Source organism: Narcine bancroftii, chromosome 9, assembly GCF_036971445.1.
Source record: "Narcine bancroftii isolate sNarBan1 chromosome 9, sNarBan1.hap1, whole genome shotgun sequence".
Lineage (NCBI taxonomy): Eukaryota > Metazoa > Chordata > Chondrichthyes > Torpediniformes > Narcinidae > Narcine > Narcine bancroftii.
In genome coordinates, this window is record NC_091477.1 from 62,930,354 (window position 1) to 62,951,208 (window position 20,855).

Genomic DNA, 20,855 nt, shown 5'->3' on the forward strand with positions numbered 1-20,855 from the left:
AATCTGATTTAAGCATGGTTAGCACAACACCTTTACAGTACCAGTGATTGGGACTGGGGTTTCAATCCCATGCTGTCTATAAGGACTTATGCCTTGTCATGACAGGATAACCATCAGCTGCTACACCTAAAATGAATGAAAGACCATAGACTGTTGGAGGGCTACTCCTGAAAGGATTCGTCAACTACATTAATAGTGCCGAATACAGATTCAGATTCAGATTTCAGATTTATTGTCAGTACATACATGATATCACATACAACCCTCAGATTTTTTTTCTTGTGGGCGTGGCAGAATTACCATTTCAAGATTCAAGATTTAATTTATTATCATAGTATTAAAACAGTGTTGTAGTACATGAAACTTCTGTTTGCCCATTGTAAGGCAGACAGATTCTACACCAGCAGGAATTGCCTAAGGGCCTCTTACAGTCAGAGAGAGAGAAGCAAAAGAGAGAGTGTTCCCCCACCTCCAAGTCACTGAGTGTCCGTAGATTCCCCTCCAGCACTTTTGCAGCCCCCAGAATCCAGTCCAAACCATCGGCGACCCAAACTCCAGATCTAAACCTCTGACACAGTTAGGGACCCTTTAGCACCCTCAGCTCCTCCTCACATTGCGGTTCCAATACCTGGTACCCCTCTGGCCAGTTCAATCCAGTCTCCAGCAGCCTGCAGCTTCCATGGGTTCCTCACCTCGAGCCCCCTCTCTGGTCCACCTACATGGTCACAGTCCCATGGGTCATGTCTTCTGCTTCTCCTTCTGAGATGGGGGTTGGTCTCCCGTTTTCTGGTGCCCTGTTCCAGTCCTTTGCTTCCCTGGAGTCTGCAGCCCCTCAAGACTGCTGCCAATTAATAGGCATTGTTGTCTTGGGCACAGACCCCTAGGTCACGGGATCTCAAATAAAAACCACCGTTGGCTCCCCCAATGAGCCGTTCAAAGCCCATGGGGAGCCGATGGCAGTCAACTGGGCAGCTGGATCCCGCAGGAGTGCTGCATCTCTGCTCGCTCACTTATTAGCAGTCCAAAAAAAACTGTACACAGCATATACATGTAAACAAATAAAGAAATGTAAACAAACTGTTCCTGAACCTCGTGGTGCAAGTCTTATGGCCCCTAGACCTCTGGAGCATGTGCTGGGTGGTGTGGGTCCTTGATCCTTGCTCTCTGATGGCAGCGTTCCCTGCAGATGTTCTCAATAGTAGGGAGGGTTTTTCCTGTGATGTCCTTGGCTGTCTCCACACTCCTTTAAAGGGCTTTGTGCTCAGGTGTATTGGTGTCCCCATGATGCAGCTAGTCAGCAAATTTTTCACCACACATCTGTAGAAATTTGTCAGGGTTTCCAATGTCACACCAAACCTCTGCAAACTCCAGAGGAAGTGGAGGCGCTGATGTGCTTTCTTCATGATGTAATTGGTGTGTTGGGCCCAGGAGAGATCCTCTGAGATGGTGACTTCCAAGAACTTAAATGTGCCACCCCCTCCACCTCTCATTCCCCCAATGATTATTGGATTGTACACATCTGGTTTTCCCTTCTGAAAGTCAACAATCAGCTCCTTGGTTTTGGTGACACTGAGTGCCAGGTTGTTGTTGGTGCACCACTCAGCCAAGTTTTCAATCTCCCTCATGCTGACTCATCCCCTCTCTTTATACTCCCCACCATCGTGATATCATCAGCGAATTTGTAGATGGTGCTATTGTTATGCCGAGCCACACAGTCGTAGGTGTAAAGTGAGTAGAGCAGGGGGCTAAGAATGCAGGGTAAATTATTGGAATTTTAAGTCTTTGGACCATGAGAGATTTCATCTGAATCTTAATAGAAGCATCTGGTGAGATAGTTGATGTGTTGATTTTAATTTTGCAAAACTCCCTGGTATTAGGGCAGGTTTAATTGGGCTGGAAAATAGTAACTGTGACTCTGTGATTCAAATTAGGAAGGAGATGGATATTAGGTCATGACAGGCCGTAGTTGAGAAGTGACCCAGTTAACAGCATATACAAGAATGTAGGAGCAGATTCATCACAATGAATTAGAACAAGACACCGCCTGGAGATTAAGCAAACAACTTGGGTATGAAAAAGAAACAGATAAAGTGGTAAAAAATTGACAAAGAAGTAAGACAGCTTTGGAATAAAGTATGTGAATGAAGATAAATATGAGCAGCTTTGTTTTGGATAAATGTTTTCCTCCAAGCAAAGAACAAACCAGATTAAATAGATTACACATGACTGGAAGGGATACATTGTGGACACGTGGAAGACACCAAGGAATTGGAACTTATTCTCCCTTTCAGACATTGGCTTCAGATTAGGAAATAGCTTTTGTGAGTCCATCAAACCATAAATTGTGCATTGCTATTCTGAATGAGCAGCTCTAAAACACATCAGCTGTAATAGAATGATAAACACCCCTTGACATCACCTGATGTAATATGAAAGTGTTCCACAACCTTCATCTGTCTCACACTTCCTCAAAGGTAATTGACTCTCCACTGAAGAAGAAGTATCTCAATTCCCCTACTCTCTTGGGAAGTCACTTGTTTGTTTCTTTTCAGTCATATGTACTTTTCCATCTGCTTCCCCTGAAGGTTTGATGAAAGCACATGTCCTGATGAATCTTTAGCTGGAGGATGTTGTGGTTTTCATCTCAGTACATCTTGCTACCAGTGCAACAACTTTCTCAGTTTGACACCCTGCAATGATTTGAAGTCAACAATCATCTTCTTAGTTTTTAATAATGTTTTAGTATTTAAGATAATTGTATATAATTTGTCACATTTTTTTATTTTTCATATCCAAGTTGTTTGCTTATTCTCCAGATGGTGTCTTGTCCTAATTCATTGTGATCACTGCTCCTCGATCCGCTCCCACATTCTTGTTTATGCTGTTAGTTGGGTCACTTCTCAACAACTGCCTGTCCTTCCTAATTTGAATCACAAAGTCACAGTTACTATTTTCCAGCCCATTGAACCTGCCCCAAATCTAGGGAGTTTTGCAAAATTAAAATCAACGGATCAACTATCTCACCAGATACATCTATTAAGTCTCAGATGAAATTTGTCAGGGTCCAAAGACTTAAAGGTCCACTAATTTAGCCTGTATTCTGTAGTCTGTAGTATATTGTATTCCTTGTATTATCTCAGAGAGTGAAGACTCTCTCCAAATACCTGTTTCATTCTCCTGCCATCTCCTTATTTCCCATTATTGCTCCATGACTCTCCATATGACGATATGAGACAGGTATTCAGCCCATAGATCCATACCAATCATACTTTCCTTCCTTTAACATAGTTTATACGTTTCTACTGTTTCCAATGACAAAGAGCTGTTGGAAAGTTAGACAGGGAGGTGGCAGATGGAATTTAATCCAGACAAGTCATCTAATACACCATGTCTAACATATATAGTCAACAGGGACCATAGAGTATTGATGGGGTCCAAGTTCACAGCTCACTGAATGTGGTGACACAGGTGGATAGGGTAGTGACAAGGTGTATATTGTGCTATCGGCAGTGGTATTGAGTATAAGGGTTGGAATATAATATTTCAGCTGTACAAGACATTTTAAACATGAAACATTGTGCGGAGTTCTGCTCACCTCACTAGAGAAAGGATGTGCTAGCATGAGAGGGGGAGAGAGGGCGAGAGAGAGAGAGAGAGAGAGAGAGAGAGAGAGAGAGAGAGAGAGAGAGAGAGAAGAACAGATTCACCAGGATGTTGCCTGGATTAGAATGTTTTTGCTCAGAGACATTGGTCTTGAACTTTAACTTGGATAAGGTGGAATTATTCTCACTGAGTGTGGGAGGCTGGGTGGTGATCCTGAAAATGGTTTACAGAATTATCAGGGGTATAAAAAGGGTAGAAAGCCACAGTCTTTTTCCAAGGGTGGGGACTCCAAGATCACAGGTTTAAGGTGATGGGAAATATAGTTAGAGGTGATCTGAGGGGCAGCTTTTCACACAGAGTGTTATATGGAACGAGCTGGTGCAGAAAATATTGAATGTAATCCCCCTTAGCAATTGGCATGCTTTCGCTCTTTTAAACATTAAAACATGACAGCAAGAGGAGTCACGTGATGGAGTAGTGGCCGGACGGTGAACTCCAGCCCTCTCCAGAAAAGTCGGGAAAAACGAGAGAAAATACAAAGGCACAGAAATACAAGTTAAAGAAAAGTGAATATAAAGGTGGAAAGAAGATGGAGACAAAAGGAGAAAAATCAAAATCAACGGAAAGAAGAGAGGAAGAGAAGACAACGGAGGAAAAAGGTGAAGGCCTTACCTGTCCGAAGAGGCCCGCTGCGGAGAGAAGACCCCACTACCTCAGGTCGGTAGAAAGAGAACTACAACAATGGCTCACAGAGCCGAGTAAAAGTGCGCAACCGCGCATGCGCGACTCCTCGCGCATGCGCGATGCGCATACAAAAAAACACACCGACGGGAGGGGGGACCAGCTGGGGAGTCGATCTCCACAGCCGGCAACGACAGCTGCAGAACACCTGCAGCAAGAAGACACCACAGAAGACAATGGAAACAAGAAAGAAGAGGAGGAAAGGGCAGCAAAGAAACAACAGATGGTCAACCTAGAGGAAGAAGAAGAGGAAGAGGAAGAGTACAGGGAAATAGAAGAAGAAAAGATAGGCAAGGTAAAGGAGGTACTTGCTCTTGTTAGAGGATACATGGAGTCATTTAAAGAATGGCAAACACAGGAATTCAATGATTTAAGAAGAAGAATAAACAACACAGAAAAGAAAATAAATAAAATGGATATGACCTTAACAGAAATGGGGAAAAAAATGGACAAGATGGAAGAACGGGCAATAGCAGCAGAAATGGAGGTAGAAGACTTAAAAAAGAAATTGGAGGAATCTAATAAAAAAACTAAAGAGACACAAGAATTACTAGCCCAAAAAATAGATATAATGGAAAATTATAACAGAAGAAATAACATAAAGATAGTGGGCCTTAAGGAAGATGTAGAAGGCAAGAATATGAGGGAGTTTATAAAAGAATGGATCCCTAAGGCCCTAGGATGTCCAGAACTACAGCAAGAAATGGAAATAGAAAGGGCACATAGAGCATTGGCCCCTAAACCACAACCACAACAAAAACCAAGATCTATTGTAGTAAAATTCCTAAGATATACTACAAGAGAAAAGGTGCTGGAGAAGACAATGGAAAAAGTAAGAGAGGGCAACAAACCACTGGAGTATAAAGGGCAAAAAATCTTCATTTATCCAGATATAAGCTTTGAACTCCTAAAGAAGAGAAAAGAGTTCAATGCAGCAAAAGCGATTTTATGGAAGAAAGGATATAAATTTACACTGAAGCATCCTGCGGTATTGAAAATATTTATTCCAGGACAACAAAACAGACTATTCTCGGATCCAGAAGAAGCACGAAAATTTGCAGAACAATTACAAAAATAGACTGAGGGATGAAGACGGGTAATGAGAGCAAAAATTATCACGATTGATATGTATGTGGGTAAAGACAAAAATAGACTGAGGGATGAAGACGGGTAAGGAGGGTAAAAATGACCACGATTGATATGTATGCGGGTAAAGAGGTATAAGAGTGAATAGAGACAACGGGCATATGTGAAAGTATCTGTAATTAGAGGAAAACATAGAAAGTATAGACAAGAATTAATAAGGGAAGGTAATGGAATAGAGAGAATAAGGAGGGAACTAAAAGAGTGACCTTTGTGACATATAAAAAACGAAATCTTTTCTGGGGGGGGCTGGGTGGGGGGAAAAGAGCGGTCACTGCAAAATCAGTTGACGCTTGCGAGTGGATTCGCAAATCCAAATGGAGAGGGGAGATGTGGTTGTCCGACAAGGGATAAAGGGCAACTCAGGAGGGGAAGGGGAGATTGGGGATAAAGAAGATAGAAATAGGAGAATAAGGAAAATGTTGGATGTTGTAGGAATGTTGTCTGGTAAAGAGTTGAAAATAAGAAAACAGAAATGGAAAAGGAGGAAAGGTAATGATGGAAAAACGGAAAGAGAAGATAAACAAAATATAAAATGGCTACGCTGAACTATATGACTCTAAATATTAATGGAATACATAACCAAATTAAAAGAAAGAAACTACTAAATTTACTGAAAAAGGAAAAAATAGATATAGCATTTGTCCAAGAAACACATTTAACTGAATTGGAGCACAAGAAATTAAAGAGAGATTGGGTAGGACATGTAACAGCAGCATCGTATAATTCAAAAGCAAGAGGAGTGGCTATATTAATTAGCAAAAATGTGCCATTTAAAATAGAAGAGGAAATAATAGATCCAGCAGGGAGATATGTTATGATAAAATGTCAGATATATTCAGAGCTTTGGAATCTACTTAATATATATTCACCTAACGAAGAAGATCAAAAGTTTATGCAAGATATCTTTTTGAAGGTAGCTAATACGCAAGGGAACATACTAATAGGAGGGGATTTCAATCTGAATTTGGATCCAAATATGGATAAAACGGGGAAAAAAATTAACAGGAAGAACAAAGTAACCAAATTTATAATTAAATCAATGCAAGAAATGAAACTTGTGGACATATGGAGGAAACAAAACCCAAAAGAAAAGGAATACTCATACTACTCGACTAGACATAAAACATACTCAAGGATAGACCTATTCCTGTTATCAGCCCACATACAAGGGAGAGTTAGGAAAACGGAATATAAAGCTAGACTATTATCGGACCACTCACCCCTGTTATTGGCAATAGAGCTAGAAGACATCCCTCCAAGAATGTATAGATGGAGATTAAACCCCATGCTACTTAAAAGACAGGATTTTAGAGAATTTATTGAAAAACAATTAAAAATGTACTTTGAAGTAAATACGGAATCAGTGGAAGATAAGTTTATACTATGGGACGCAATGAAAGCATTCATTAGAGGGCAAATAATAAGTTATGCAACCAAGATGAAGAAGGACTATAATCAGGAAACAGAGCAGTTGGAAAGGGAAATAATAAACATAGAAAAAAAATTAGCAATAAAGGAAGATACAACCAAAAGAAGAGAATTGGCGGATAAAAAAATAAAATATGAAACATTACAAACATATAAGGTGGAGAAGAATATAATGAAGACAAAACAGAAATATTATGAACTAGGGGAAAAAACACACAAAATCCTAGCATGGCAGCTTAAGACAGAGCAAACTAAGAAAACGGTATTGGCAACAAGGAAAAAAGACAAACAAATTACATATAATCCAAAAGAAATTAAGGAAAACTTCAGAGAATTCTATGAACAATTATACCGAACCGAAAACGAAGGGAAAGAAGGGAAAATAGATGAATTTTTGACTAAAATTGAACTACCAAAACTACAAATAGAGGAACAAAATAAATTAACAGAACCATTTGGAACAGTAGAAATACAAGAGATAATAAAAAATTTACCAAATAATAAGACACCAGGAGAGGATGGACTCCCAATAGAATTCTACAAAACATTTAAAGACCTAATAATACCGCCCCTCCTGGATGTAATCAACCAGATTGATGAGACACAAAACTTACCAGATTCATGTAAAACAGCAATAATTACAGTGATACTAAAACAAGGGAAAGATCCACTCTCACCAGCGTCATATAGACCAATATCTTTGCTAAACACAGATTATAAGATAATAGCTAAACTATTAGCGAACAGATTAGCAGAACAGGTACCGAAAATGGTAAATTTAGACCAAACTGGATTTATCAAAAAAAGACGCACAACAGACAATATTTGTAAATTTATTAACTTAATTCATGCAGTAGAAGGAAATAAAGCACCGGCAGTAGCAGTTGCTTTAGACGCAGAGAAGGCCTTCGACAGAGTAGAATGGAATTACTTGTTCAAAGTATTGCAAAAATTCAGTTTACCGGAGAAGTATATTAATTGGATTAAAGCATTATATAAGGGACCGTTAGCGAAAGTGACAGTAAATGGACATGTATCAAAGCAATTTAACTTAAGCAGGTCAACGCGGCAGGGATGCCCACTATCACCATTATTGTTTGCGCTAGCTATAGAACCACTAGCAGAATCGATAAGAAGAGATAATAATATAAAAGGAATAAAAATAAAAGACAGGGAATATAAAATCAGTCTGTTTGCGGATGATGTGATAGTGTACTTAACAGAACCAGAACTATCAATAAAAGAACTATATAAGAAATTGAAGGAATATGGAGAAGTGTCGGGATACAAGATAAACGTAAATAAAAGTGAAGCAATGCCTATGAATAACGCGGATTTCTCAAAATTTAAGGAGGAATCCCCATTCAGATGGCAAACGCAGGCAATAAGATACCTAGGTGTGCAAATAAACAAAAATCTAGGCCAATTATATAAACTCAATTACAATCCACTAATGAAAAAACTACAGGACGATTTAGAGCATTGGAAAGAGCTACCACTAACACTGATAGGAAGGATAAACTGTATTAAAATGAACATTTTTCCAAGGATACTATACTTATTTCAGGCATTGCCAATACAACTGACAGAAAAATTCTTCAAAGAGTTAAAGAAAATAATAAGGAGATTTTTATGGAGAGGGGGGAAACCGAGGATAGCACTAGACAAATTAACAGAATGGTATAAACAAGGAGGCTTACAATTGCCAAACTTCAAAAATTATTATAGAGCCGCACAATTAAGGTACCTATCAGATTTTTATCAAACAAGGGAAAAACCAGACTGGACGAGACTAGAATTAGATAAAATAGGGGAAAAGATACCTGAACACATATTATATAAATGGGACGAAAAATTGGTACAACATAGAACTTCTCCAGTATTACACCATCTCCTCAATATATGGAAGAAGATACATGTAGAAAGAAATAAAATAAATTACCAAATACCAAAACTAATATTGACGCAAAATAAGCTACTCCCTTTTACAATAGACAACCTTGCCTTTAGAAAATGGGAAAAAAAAGGGATTAAAAGAATAGAAAATTGTTTTTCAGGAAGTAGATTCTTATCCTTTGAACAAATGAGAGATAAGTACAATATAACGGGAGATACAGCGCTGGCATATTACCAACTGAGATCCTACTTGAAAGATAAATTAGGAAGCAACTTGAGTTTACCAGAGGGAAGTAACCTTGAATATGTGATTACAGATACAATGTTAATCAAAAGATTTATAAAAAATATGTATATTAAACTGCAAGAAAAGGAAAATGAGGAAACAAATGGTAAAACTAAACAAAAATGGGAACAAGATTTAAATATAAAGATAAAAAAGGAAACATGGGAGAAGTTATGCTCTGGAACGATGAGAAATACAATAAATACGAGGCTGCGTATGATACAATATAATTGGTTACACAGACTATACATTACACCGCAAAAGTTAAATAAATGGGACCCAACAGTATCTGATAGATGTTTTCGATGTAAAAAAGAAAGGGGAACAACAATTCATGCAATCTGGACATGTGAGAGAGTAGAAAAATTTTGGGATGATCTCAATCAGATATTAAATAAAATAACAGAAAACAATATACCAAAGAATCCAGAGATCTTTCTCCTAAGTAACATAAAAAATAAAGAATTTGGAATTGACTTGGAGGATGCACAAAAAAGATTTGTTAAGATAGCCCTAGCTGTAGCAAAAAAATGTATTATGTCAACCTGGAAATTGGAAGATAATTTGAAAATACAACAATGGTATATAGAAATGAATAAATGTATTCCATTAGAAAAAATAACATATAGTTTAAGAAATAATATCGAAATATTCGAACAAGTATGGGAGCCTTACATTAAATACAATAGCGAAAACCTACCGGGAACAAACATTACCTAAGTTGATGGAAGGAGAAGAGAAGAAAAAAATGGACTCAGTAGAATTTCTGGTGTATTTTTGTTGAATGACAACATTGTCTAACTGAATTAATGCAACCTAGATTGTATAACTAAAATGGATGAGAGGGGGGAGGGATGGGGGGGTGGCTTGGGAGGAGGGAGGGGGGAGGGAGAAAAAGTCACTGTAAATGTGTGGAAAAGAAAAAGTGTATATCATGGCTATTGTGATTTATGGTGTGAAAAATAAAAAATTTAAAAAAAACAAAAAAAAAAGAAAAAAAAAAAAAAAAAAAAAAAAAAAAAACATGACAGCAACATACAGGCCCTTCGGCCCTCCATGTTTTGTCAAACCATATAAAAGTGCTAAGTTCTCACTACCCTATAACTCTTCACTTTCCTTTCATCCGTGTGCCTATCTAAAATGTTTCAGCCTCTACCACCACTCCTGGCAGGGCATTCCAGGCCTCATCATCTCTGTGTAAAAAACCTACCCCTGATGTCTCCCCTATACTTCCCTCCCTTAATTTAATACATGAGTCCTCTAGTGGTTGTTATTTCCACCTGAGGAAACAGGTATTGGCTGTCCAACCTATCCATGCCCCTCATCATTTTGTAGACCTTGATCAAGTCCACTCTCATCCTTCTATACTCCAAAGAGAAAAATCCCATCTTTGCCAACCTTGCCTCATAGGACATACCCTCCAATCCAGGTAGCATCCTGGTAAATCTCTTCTGCACCTTCCCATAGCCTCTACACCATTCCTATAATGAGGCAACCAGAACTGGACACAATACTCCAAATGTGGTCTCACTAGAGACTTATAAATCTGAAACACGACTTCTCTACTCTTATGCACAATCCCCCTTTAATGAAGCCAAGAATCCCATAGGCTTTTTAAATGATCCTATTGTGATAGTACAGATCTATCACCAATGTATATACTGTATATAGTTACAGTATCTAGACTGTGCTTACAGCGATTGGCTGAGAGCTTAGCCACGCCTATTGTCTGGGCCTTAAAGGGTTGTGTCCCTAGCCAGGTCGGATCATTCCGGACTGGTCGGCCACCTGTAAAGAGCTCCTGTCATTTCCTAATAAAAGCCTTGGTTTGGATCAACAAGTCTTTGATTCTTTCGACGAGCTCTACAATTTTATTAGCAAAAAGAAAAAATAATTTTTTTTTGAAAGGGATGGAGCATTTAACTCAGCCAGAAAAACTTGATATCGACCCACAGTCAGCTACAGCCTTCAAAGCCTTTAAGTTCTGGCTGCTGAACTTTGAAAACTTCCTGAGATTCATTCAGGTAGAGGAGGATAACCAGCATTGCTGTAAATGGTGTCCTTGAGAATCTACGAGAACATCCAGGATGAGACCACTTACACCGCAGCCTTAAAGGTACTGAAAGAACTGTATGATCAACCGGTGAACAGAGTTCATGCCCGGCTCGTGCTTGCGTCGAGGAAGCAACAGCCTGGCGAGTCCAGCAGGGCATATTTACAAGTATTAAAGGCGTTGGGCAAGGACTGTAACTGTGTGGACAAAACTGCTGCCGAAATCACAAACGATCTCGTCCGGTTGCCTATGTGGCTGGGCTCTGATCGAACGAAGTGAGGCTGCGCTTGCTCGAACAAGGGGTAGAAAAACTAGAGGATGTGGCTCGGATTGCAATCACAATGGAGAATACAGCCTTAACATCCAACGAGTTCTCTAGGGACTGGACCCCACGTTCTGATGTGAGTAGAGTGCCCTTCTACCCAACCACCCCCCGAGATACTGACGGCCTGTCGGCTGCTGCTACACTGCCCCCTGCGAACCCAAGATGTTATTTCTGCGGGAGGGACAAGCAAGGCAGGTCCCAGTGCCCAGCAAGAAAAGCCAGGTGCCAGAAGTGCCTTAAAAAAGGCCACTTTGCTGTAGTCTGTAGGTCTAAAATGGCCGCCAGCAAACACAGTGCCTCGTGTGAAACCCAACCGCCACTATCCCATTCAAACTCTTCTTCCCCAGAGCTCTCGTCCAATGAGAGCGAGGGCTCCCCTGCACGGCAACGCCTGACGTCACGGAGATGCCGAACCCAGAAGGAGCAGCATACCCTCGCAACCATTGTGTTTGCCCGCCTCTCGCACCCGTGCGGAACACTCGACCCGGCCTCGGTCCCGACTGTGGCAATCGCAGCTGCTGCCACCGCCACAGCCACCCCCGCGGCCAACGCTACTGCTGCTGCTGCCCGCTCCCCGTCTGCCGCTGCCTACATCGCCGTCGATGCAGCCACCACGACCAACTGGGGAACCGCCGTGGCCAACGCTACCGCTGCTGCTGCCGCTCCCCTGCTGCCGCCCCCGCTGCAGCCACCACGACCAACTGGGGACCCGCCGCGACCAACTAGGTACTCACCCTAGCGTCCATCGGTCACGACTGCCGGGGCATGACTGCCGCGACCGACGATCTACCAACCGCCAACCGCAAGCAACTACAAACCCCAATACTTACCTTTCATCCGCCGACGCCGCCACAACAGCACTTCCAGGAGGTCCTCCAACCTGCTCCTCCAGTGTTGACTACATCTATGATGTCATCCCGTTGCGTGACATCATCCCGTTGCGTGATGTCAAATCCGAAATCGCTGCTGCGATGCTGCACGCAATCGATAAGTCTGTCCTGTTTCAAATCGAGAGCGATGCATCCGACTTCGCCCTGGCAGCCACCTTGAACCAGGCCGGTTGACCTGTAGCTTCTTCTCCAAGACCCTCCAGGGTCCAGAGAGTAGACACTCCTCGATCGAGAAGGAGGCCCAGGCCATATTTGAAGCGGTGCATCGTTGGAGACATTACCTCGCTGGGAGGTGCTTTACACTGTTGACTGATCAACACGCGGTCTCCCTCATGTTCAGCAACACCCAGCGTGGTAAGATAAAAAAACGACAAAATCGCCAGATGGAGAATCGAACTCTCCACCTTTAACTATGACATCCTAAAACGGCCTGGTAAGCTAAATGACCCGCCTGACGCGCTCTCCAGGGGGACGTGCGCCAGCATACAGATGGACAGACTACAGAAACTCCATGAGGCGCTCTGTCATCCAGGGGTCACTAGGTTTGCCCACTTTGTGAAGGCACGCAACCTACCCTACACAGTCGAGGAGATCCTCTCCATGACCCGAGCCTGTTCGGTGTGCACTGAATGCAAGCCCCATCCGGATAACTCCCACGTTATCAAAGCCACCCACCCCTTCGAACGTCTTAGCGTAGACTTTAAGGGGCCCCTACCGTCGACCAACCGTAATAACTACATCCTTACGGCCATCGACGAGTACTCCCGCTTCCCGTTCGCTGTGCCCTGCCCAGACACCACTACCACCTCAGTGATACAGGCCCTTCACAGTATTTTCGCCATTTTCGGGTACCCCAATTCCATCCACAGTGATAGGGGGTCCTCATTCATGAGTGCAGAGCTGCAACAGTACCTTCTGGAGTGTGGTATCGCTTCAAGCAGGACCATGAGCTATAACCCATGTGGTAACGGCCAGGTCGAGAGGGAGAATGCCACCATATGGAAAGCGGTTACACTGGCTCTCCGGTCTAAAGGTCTCCCCAACTCTCACTGGCAGGAGGTTTTCACTAGTGCCTTACACTCCATCCGCTCCCTCCTATGTACCGCAACAAATGCAACCCCCACGAAAGGATGTTCCTTTTCCCGAGGAAATCCGAATCAGAAACCATTGTACTGGCATGGCTCACCGTCCCTGGCCCCGTCCTTTTGCGACGCCAAGTCCGGCACTCAAAGAATGACCCCTTGGTCAACCGAGTGACTCTACTCCACGCGAACCCGCATTACACCTACGTTGAGTTCCCAGACGGACGGGAGGACACTCTTTCGGTACAAGACCCAGCTCAGGACACGGTAGACCCAGCAAACCCCCCCAACCCAACCTTCCCCAACTCTTTATTCCCCAGGCCCCGTGCCGCAACAGAAGGACCAACAGCACCTCAACAACCTGGGCCACCCTGCCGACAACAGGACTGGGGAATTGAGCAAAGGAGCGGTCGCACCCAATGAGCCCACTGGTGACACCACTCCAGCGACCCCAATCCCGGCACCACGGTGGTCACGCCAGATGGTCAGACCCCCTGACCGCTACAGTCCTTAACTTACCCCTTCCTTTCATTCTCTCCCTTGTTTTTTTTTTCCAGGGTCAGTTCTCCAAGAAGGGGTGAATGTGATAGTACAGATCTATCACCAATGTATATAGTGTATATAGTTACAGTATCTAGACTGTGCTTACAGCGATTGGCTGAGAGCTTAGCCACGCCTACTGTTTGGGCCTTAAAGGGTTGTGTCCCTAGCCAGGTCGGATCATTCCGAACTGGTCGGCCACCTGTGAAGAGCTCCTGTCTTTTGCTAATAAAAGCCTTGATTTGGATCAACGTCTTTGATTCTTTCGACGAGCTCTGCACCTATCAACCAGCAACTAACTTGAGGGATGTATGTCCATGAACCCCAAGATCCCTCTGTTCATCTATGCTCTTAATTCTTTGGCTTGGCTTCGCGGACGAAGATTTATGGAGGGGTAATGTCCACGTCAGCTGCAGGCTTGTTTGTGGCTGACATGTCCGATGCGGGACAGGCAGACACGGTTGCAGCAGTTGCAAGGGAAAATTGGTTGGTTGGGGTTGGGTGTTGGGTTTTTGACCGTTAACCCTCTATCAGCTTTTTGATTTGTCCTGCCAAAATGCATCACCTCACATCTTATGTGGAATGATTGAACAGGTTGGATGTACATCATTTGACTTTAGGAGATTAATATCACATACATTTCACAAAGGGTTTGACAGTCTATATTGACAATGATTCCCCCTTTTTGAGATATCTACAAGCATACTTTCAGAAATAGGGTTACCAGTTTGGAGATGAAGATACTATCTACCAGCATCAGGAATTTTGGACTTTCCTATTGAAGAATATTATCAGGGATGAATTACAGATTATATTAAAGGTGGTAAAAGGGGAATCAAATACTGTGAGGAATGAGCAGGCTGTCAGAGGTGAAGCTGTGGGAAACCACTGTATGTCTGGTCATGGCCCTTTGCTGACTGTACCTGTACCTCCTCTCTCAGACTCCTGAATAAAGGAGCCCCATCCCCAGTTTAGGACAATCAATCAGCATGGATGCTCCTCCATTCCATTGCTAATAGAAGTCTACCAGATTTACATAATTTCCAGTCTTTTGATGGTGCATTAAATCTATGGTGCCCGATGGAGATGTGGGGGGGCTGGTAGTCATGGTGGGGAGCTGGCTGATGGAAACAAAACTCAAAACGGTCAACCAGTTTACCTATCTCGGCTGCACCATTTCATCAGATGCAAGGATTGACAACGAGATAGACAACAGACTCGCCAAGGCAAATAGCGCCTTTGGAAGACTACACAAAAGAGTCTGGAAAAACAACCAAATGAAAAACCTCACAAAGATAAGCGTATACAGAGCCATTGTCATACCCACACTCCAGTTCGGCTCCAAATCATGGGTCCTCTAACGGCATCACCTACGACTCCTAGAACGCTTCCACCAGCGCTGTCTCCGCTCCATTCTCAACATTCATTGGAGCGACTTCATCCCTAACATCGAAGTACTCGAGATGGCAGAGGCCGACAGCATCGAGTCCACGCTGCTGAAGATCCAGCTGCGCTGGGTGGGTCACGTCTCCAGAATGGAGGACCATCGCCTTCCCAAGATCGTGTTATATGGCGAGCTCTCCACTGGCCACCGTGACAGAGGTGCACCAAAGAAGAGGTACAAGGACTGCCTAAAGAAATCTCTTGGTGCCTGCCACATTGACCACCGCCAGTGGGCTGATATCGCCTCAAACCGTGCATCTTGGCGCCTCACAGTTCGGCGGGCAGCAACCTCCTTCGAAGAAGACTGCAGAGCCCGCCTCACTGACAAAAGACAAAGGAGGAAAAACCCAACACCCAACCCCAACCAACCAATTTTCCAATGCAACCACTGCAACCGTGTCTGCCTGTCCCGCAATCGGACTTGTCAGCCACAATCAAGCCTGCAGCTGACGTGGACATTTTACCCCCTCCATAAATCTTCGTCCGCGAAGCCAAGCCAAAGAGAAGAAATCTATGGTTGAATCAGTCATGAGAAGAGGTTGAGGGAATGTTTATGACAGTCAGAATTTTCATTCCAGGGTAAAAATATTAATTACTGGGGAATATGCATTTAAGGGAAAGTATTTGAGGGGGCAGGAGGTGGGGAAGTTTAAAGATGTACAGTTTTTTTTACATAGAGAGTTGCAGGTGCCTGGAACAGCCTGCCGGGGGTAATGGTGGAAGCAGTCACAATGACAGCATTTTAGACACATAAGTATGCAAGGAATGGAGGGATATGTATCATGTACAAGCAGCTGAGATTTAGCTTAATTTGAAATTAAGTTCGGCACAGACATTTCCAGTCTAAACTGTTCTATATTGTAATCGATTTATGTTAATCTTTAATTTAATGTTAAACTATATTTCTTTTATAAAAATGTCTTAGTAAATTATAATTCTGTATCTGTATTCTTAGTAAGTTAGCTGTAGGTTGGTATAAAGTCACACACATTGTTTTCTGAGAGGAGTGTTCATTCTCAGAATCGAAGTGTCTTGGACAGGGATAATGGATCTTAATTATTCAAAACTTCCTGAGGGAGCAATCCATTTTTAATCAAAGCCACTTAAGCCTCTTGAACAGAAATGAGATCGGAGGTTGTTATGGATATGGAATGGTTTTGAAAAAGGAACAGAACTTTGGTAGAAATAAATTGGTCATGTAATTTCCAAGAATTAGGACTTATCTCAATGATGATGTAAAGGTCACATGATTTGAAGAAATATATGACCAAATTTCGGCATTTAGATTTAGAGTACTGTGATAGTACAGATCTATCACCAATGTACATAGTGTATATAGTTACTGTATCTAGACTGTGCTTACAGCGTTTGGCTGAGAGCTAAGCCACACCTATTGTCTGGGCCTTAAAGGGTTGTGTCCCTTGCCAGGTCGGATCATTCCGGACTGGTCGGCCACCTGTGAAGAGTTCCTGTCTTTTGCTAATAAAAGCCTTGGTTTGGATCAACAAGTCTTTGCTTCTTTCGACAAGCTCTACAAGTACAGAAGTCAAAACCCCCGTGACACAAGGGTTGAAACCTTGTGAAGGACAGGGTTGAGTTACAGTAACCAGAATTAGTGCTGTTGTTTGTTACTCCTGGGGAAAGGGGGACACAGATTTAAAATATGGAAAACCACTTCCTGTATCTTTGGAAAAGAGAACCGATTTCTACTGGGTCTATTTTTTGTGTTGGCCACTTTGTTTAACCCTCGTCTGGTTTGTGACTTCATCATGGAAGAAGAGAACCACATTTGCTTAACCCTTGTCTGGTTTTGTGAATTAATCGTGGAAGAAATTAGCCACATTGTGAGTAAAGAAGCCTGAAGCTACGATGTTTAAAACACTTTATAATTATTTCTGAACTGAGAATTTAAGACCTTCAAGCAATAATGAAATGAATTTTTCATTACTGTTCCTGAGTTGGTGCGAACAAAGTCCCTTTAGTCCCAAACATAATTAAAATTTATTGAACTTTGGAGCAATGTTTAAGGGGTCACATGAACTTCTTGCTTCTTGTGTGCTTTTTTCAAACTCACACATGAAAACTGACAAAACATAAGGACGTTCAGTGCTTGCATTGCTAAGCCAAGTGAGAATCAGCAGTTAAGTGAGTAGAAGTGGTGCAGGAAGGAAAATTGTTAAGGGGACGAGGGAGGTGCATTGTTGACTGTCTTCTGACTATTCTTGTTTCACCAACAGTTCCTGCGGATGGTGGATGCCTGTGCCAACTTCCTCAGTGAGGCTCTACATCCAGACAACTGTGTGGGCATCCTTAGACTGGCTGACACTCATTCCCTGGAAGTGCTGAGGAAATGTGTACAGAACTACATTGTGCAGAACTTTCCTCAAGTGTTGAAACATGATGAATTTCTGGAACTATCTGCAGAGATCCTCTCAGAAATTCTCCAAAATGATGAGCTCTGTGTCACAGAGGAGGAACGGGTATTTGAGACAGTGATGCGCTGGGTGCGTTACCGAGAGGCCGAGAGGCAGCACCAACTGTGCCAGGTGCTGGAACATGTCCGCCTACCCCTTCTGGACCCTTGGTACTTCGTGGAGTGGGTGGAAGGTGATGAACTTGTTTGGAAAAACCCAGATGTGTTCCATCTTTTGCAAGAAGCCAGGATGTACCACCTGTCAGGCAATGAGGTTGGAACCTATTACACTGTCCTTCTAACCCGGCTCTGTTTTGTGTTGCCAGCTATGGTACTGGGAAAGAAATCACTGGTGCTTATTCAACTGAGTCCAGGACATCCCAGGCCTCTTACAGTCAATGTCACATTGTCCTGTAGGAACAATGAGCACAACAGAATTTCACGGAATATGCATGATCTATTTGAATGATGGTTGGTTGAGGACGCATATCCACCTGAGAGAGGCGACATGTGCTTATTTTAATGACTCACAGGAAAGATGTCATCTGTGATGGTACATCACTCCCCCAGTGCTCTGTTCTGGATCAGTGATTGTTAGTCAAGCCATGGAGGAATCTGAGAGTTATTAAAATTAAATTTTTGTTGGATTATGAACCAATTTAGTTCAGCAAGTTTAGGCATACTCAGTGGTGGGGAATCAATTGAGAATTTTGGGTTTGTAAATTTACTTAAAATGTAATTTAAAGAAAGTCTGTTCCAATTTTGAGGATTGATTAACAATTTGTTTGATGGTTGAATTGAGGACAAGGGGTCCAATTAAAACAGAGAGGAGGAATAATTTCTTTAGTCAGAAGGTCCTGGATCTGTCGCACTGTCGCACAAAGCAGTGGAGGCCAGATCACTGGGAGTATTTAAACAGGAAATGGATAAGTACCTCATTAGTAAGGGTATCAAGGGATATGGGGAAAAGGCCGGAAATTGGAACATGTGTGAGCATGTTCAGCTTAGTGTAGAGTCATGGAATAGAATTGATGGGCCTAGTGGCCTGCCTGCTTCTGCTCCTTTAACTTGTGATCTTGTGAATTCATATCCTACCCTATTTCTAAATGTAAAACATGGTGGGGTTTTTTTTCCAGAAATCTCAATAATAATAATGTAGAAAAATGCAAAAACTAAAGTTGCTGAAATGTTGAGCTAACAATGAGCTGAAGAACTCAACAAGTCAGGCTACACCCATTAGTAGAAATGGTCAGTCAATGGACAGATGAGGAGAAAACATTTTAGCATTTTAAAAGGAAAAAAAAATGAGAAGGGGAATATGACAAACAGGATTGGTGTGGGGAGCCAGAATGCAAGGCTGAATGGTCTCTTTCTCTGTCATAATAAGTAACTAAGAAGACCGTGAACATTCACTTGCCCAAGTAACAGAAGGCAAGAATCTTTAATATTCATGCTGCAAGCTTGGGGAATTTTGTGAAAGAAGTTTCTATTTCTTTTTTAATTCCTGTTAGTGATAGTGAACAAAAGAGGCAGCACGCGTACACCATTACAGCACAGAAGCAGGCCATTTGGCCCTTCTAGTTCATGCTGGACCATTATTCTCTCTTCTCCAACTGACCAGCACCATAGCCTCCATACCTTTCCCTTCCGTAAACCTGTCCAAATTATTAAATGATAAATTTGAGCCTGCATTCACCACCTCAGCTGGTAGTTCATTCCACACCCCCACAACTCTCTGTCTGAAGTTCCCCCTGAACTTTTCCCCTTTCACTCTGAACCCATGGCCTCTAGTTTGTTTCTTACCTACCCTCAATGGAAAAAACCCTACCTACATTTACTCTGTCTATCCCCCTCATAATTATATATACTTCTTTTAAATCTCCCCTCATTCATTTACTCTTCAAGTCCTAACCTGTTTAACTTCTCCCTGTAACTCAGTTCCTGAAGCCCTAGCAACATCTAGTAAATCTTCTCTGCACTCTTTCAATCTTATTGATATATTTCCTGTAGCTATGTGACCAAACCTGCACAATACTCCAAATTTGGCCTCACCAAAGTCTTATACAACTTTACCATAGCATCCCATCTCTTGTACTCATTACTTTGATTTATGAAGGCCAAGATGGCAAAAGCTCTCTTTACAACCCTGTCCACCTGTGATGCCACTTTCAGGGAATTATGTATCTGTTCTACCACACTCCTCAGTGCCCTACCATTTACTGTATATGTCCTATCTGGTTTGTCCTTCCAAAATGCAACACCTCACACTTGTCTGCATTAAACTCCATCTGCCATTTTTCAACCCATTTTTCCAGCTGGTCAAGATCCCTCTGCAAGCTTTGAAAACCTTCCTCACTGTCCACAACGCCTCCAATCTTAGTGTCATCTATAAACTTCCTGATCCAATTTACCACATTATCATCCAGATCATTGATATGGATGACAAACAACAATGGTCCCAAGCACCAATCCCCAAGGCACACCACTAATCACAGGCCTCCAGTCTGAGAAACAATCATCCACCATTACTCCCTGACTTCCCCCATCCAGCCATTGTCGAATCCTGTTCACTATTTCACCATGAATACCCAGTATCTGAACCTTTCAGACTAACCTCCCATGTGGGACCTTGTCAAAGGCCTTACCGAAGTTCATGTAGTCAACATCCACAGCCTTTTCTTCATTATTTTTCCTGGTAACCTCCTTGAGAAGCTCTATAAGATTGGTTAAACATGACCTACCATGCACAAAGCCATGTTGAGTATCCCTAATCAGTTTCTGGATATACAAATAATTGTATATCTGATCTCTAAGAACATCTTCCAATAATTTACCTTCTACTGACACCAGGTTCACTGGCCTATAATTTCCAGGGTTACTTTTTAAGGCTTTTTAAAACTACCCTCCAATTCTCAAGCACCTCACCGATAGCTAAGGACATTTTAAATATTTCTGCCAGAACCCTGTAATTTCTACACTTGCCTCCCTCAAGGTCCAAGGGAATATCTT

General features: G+C 42.3%; 1 protein-coding gene across 3 annotated transcripts in view; it reads left to right on the forward strand.

Moving 5' to 3' along the window:
* The window catches only part of klhl6 (kelch-like family member 6), a 72,878-nt gene that overhangs the window by 23,056 nt on the left and 28,967 nt on the right, over positions 1–20,855 (forward strand). For all 3 annotated transcript variants that reach the window (XM_069899318.1, XM_069899320.1, XM_069899319.1), the window contains one exon: positions 17,671–18,120. In XM_069899318.1, coding sequence (XP_069755419.1) covers positions 17,671–18,120 — 450 coding nt within the window. The remainder of the gene's footprint in view (positions 1–17,670; positions 18,121–20,855) is intronic.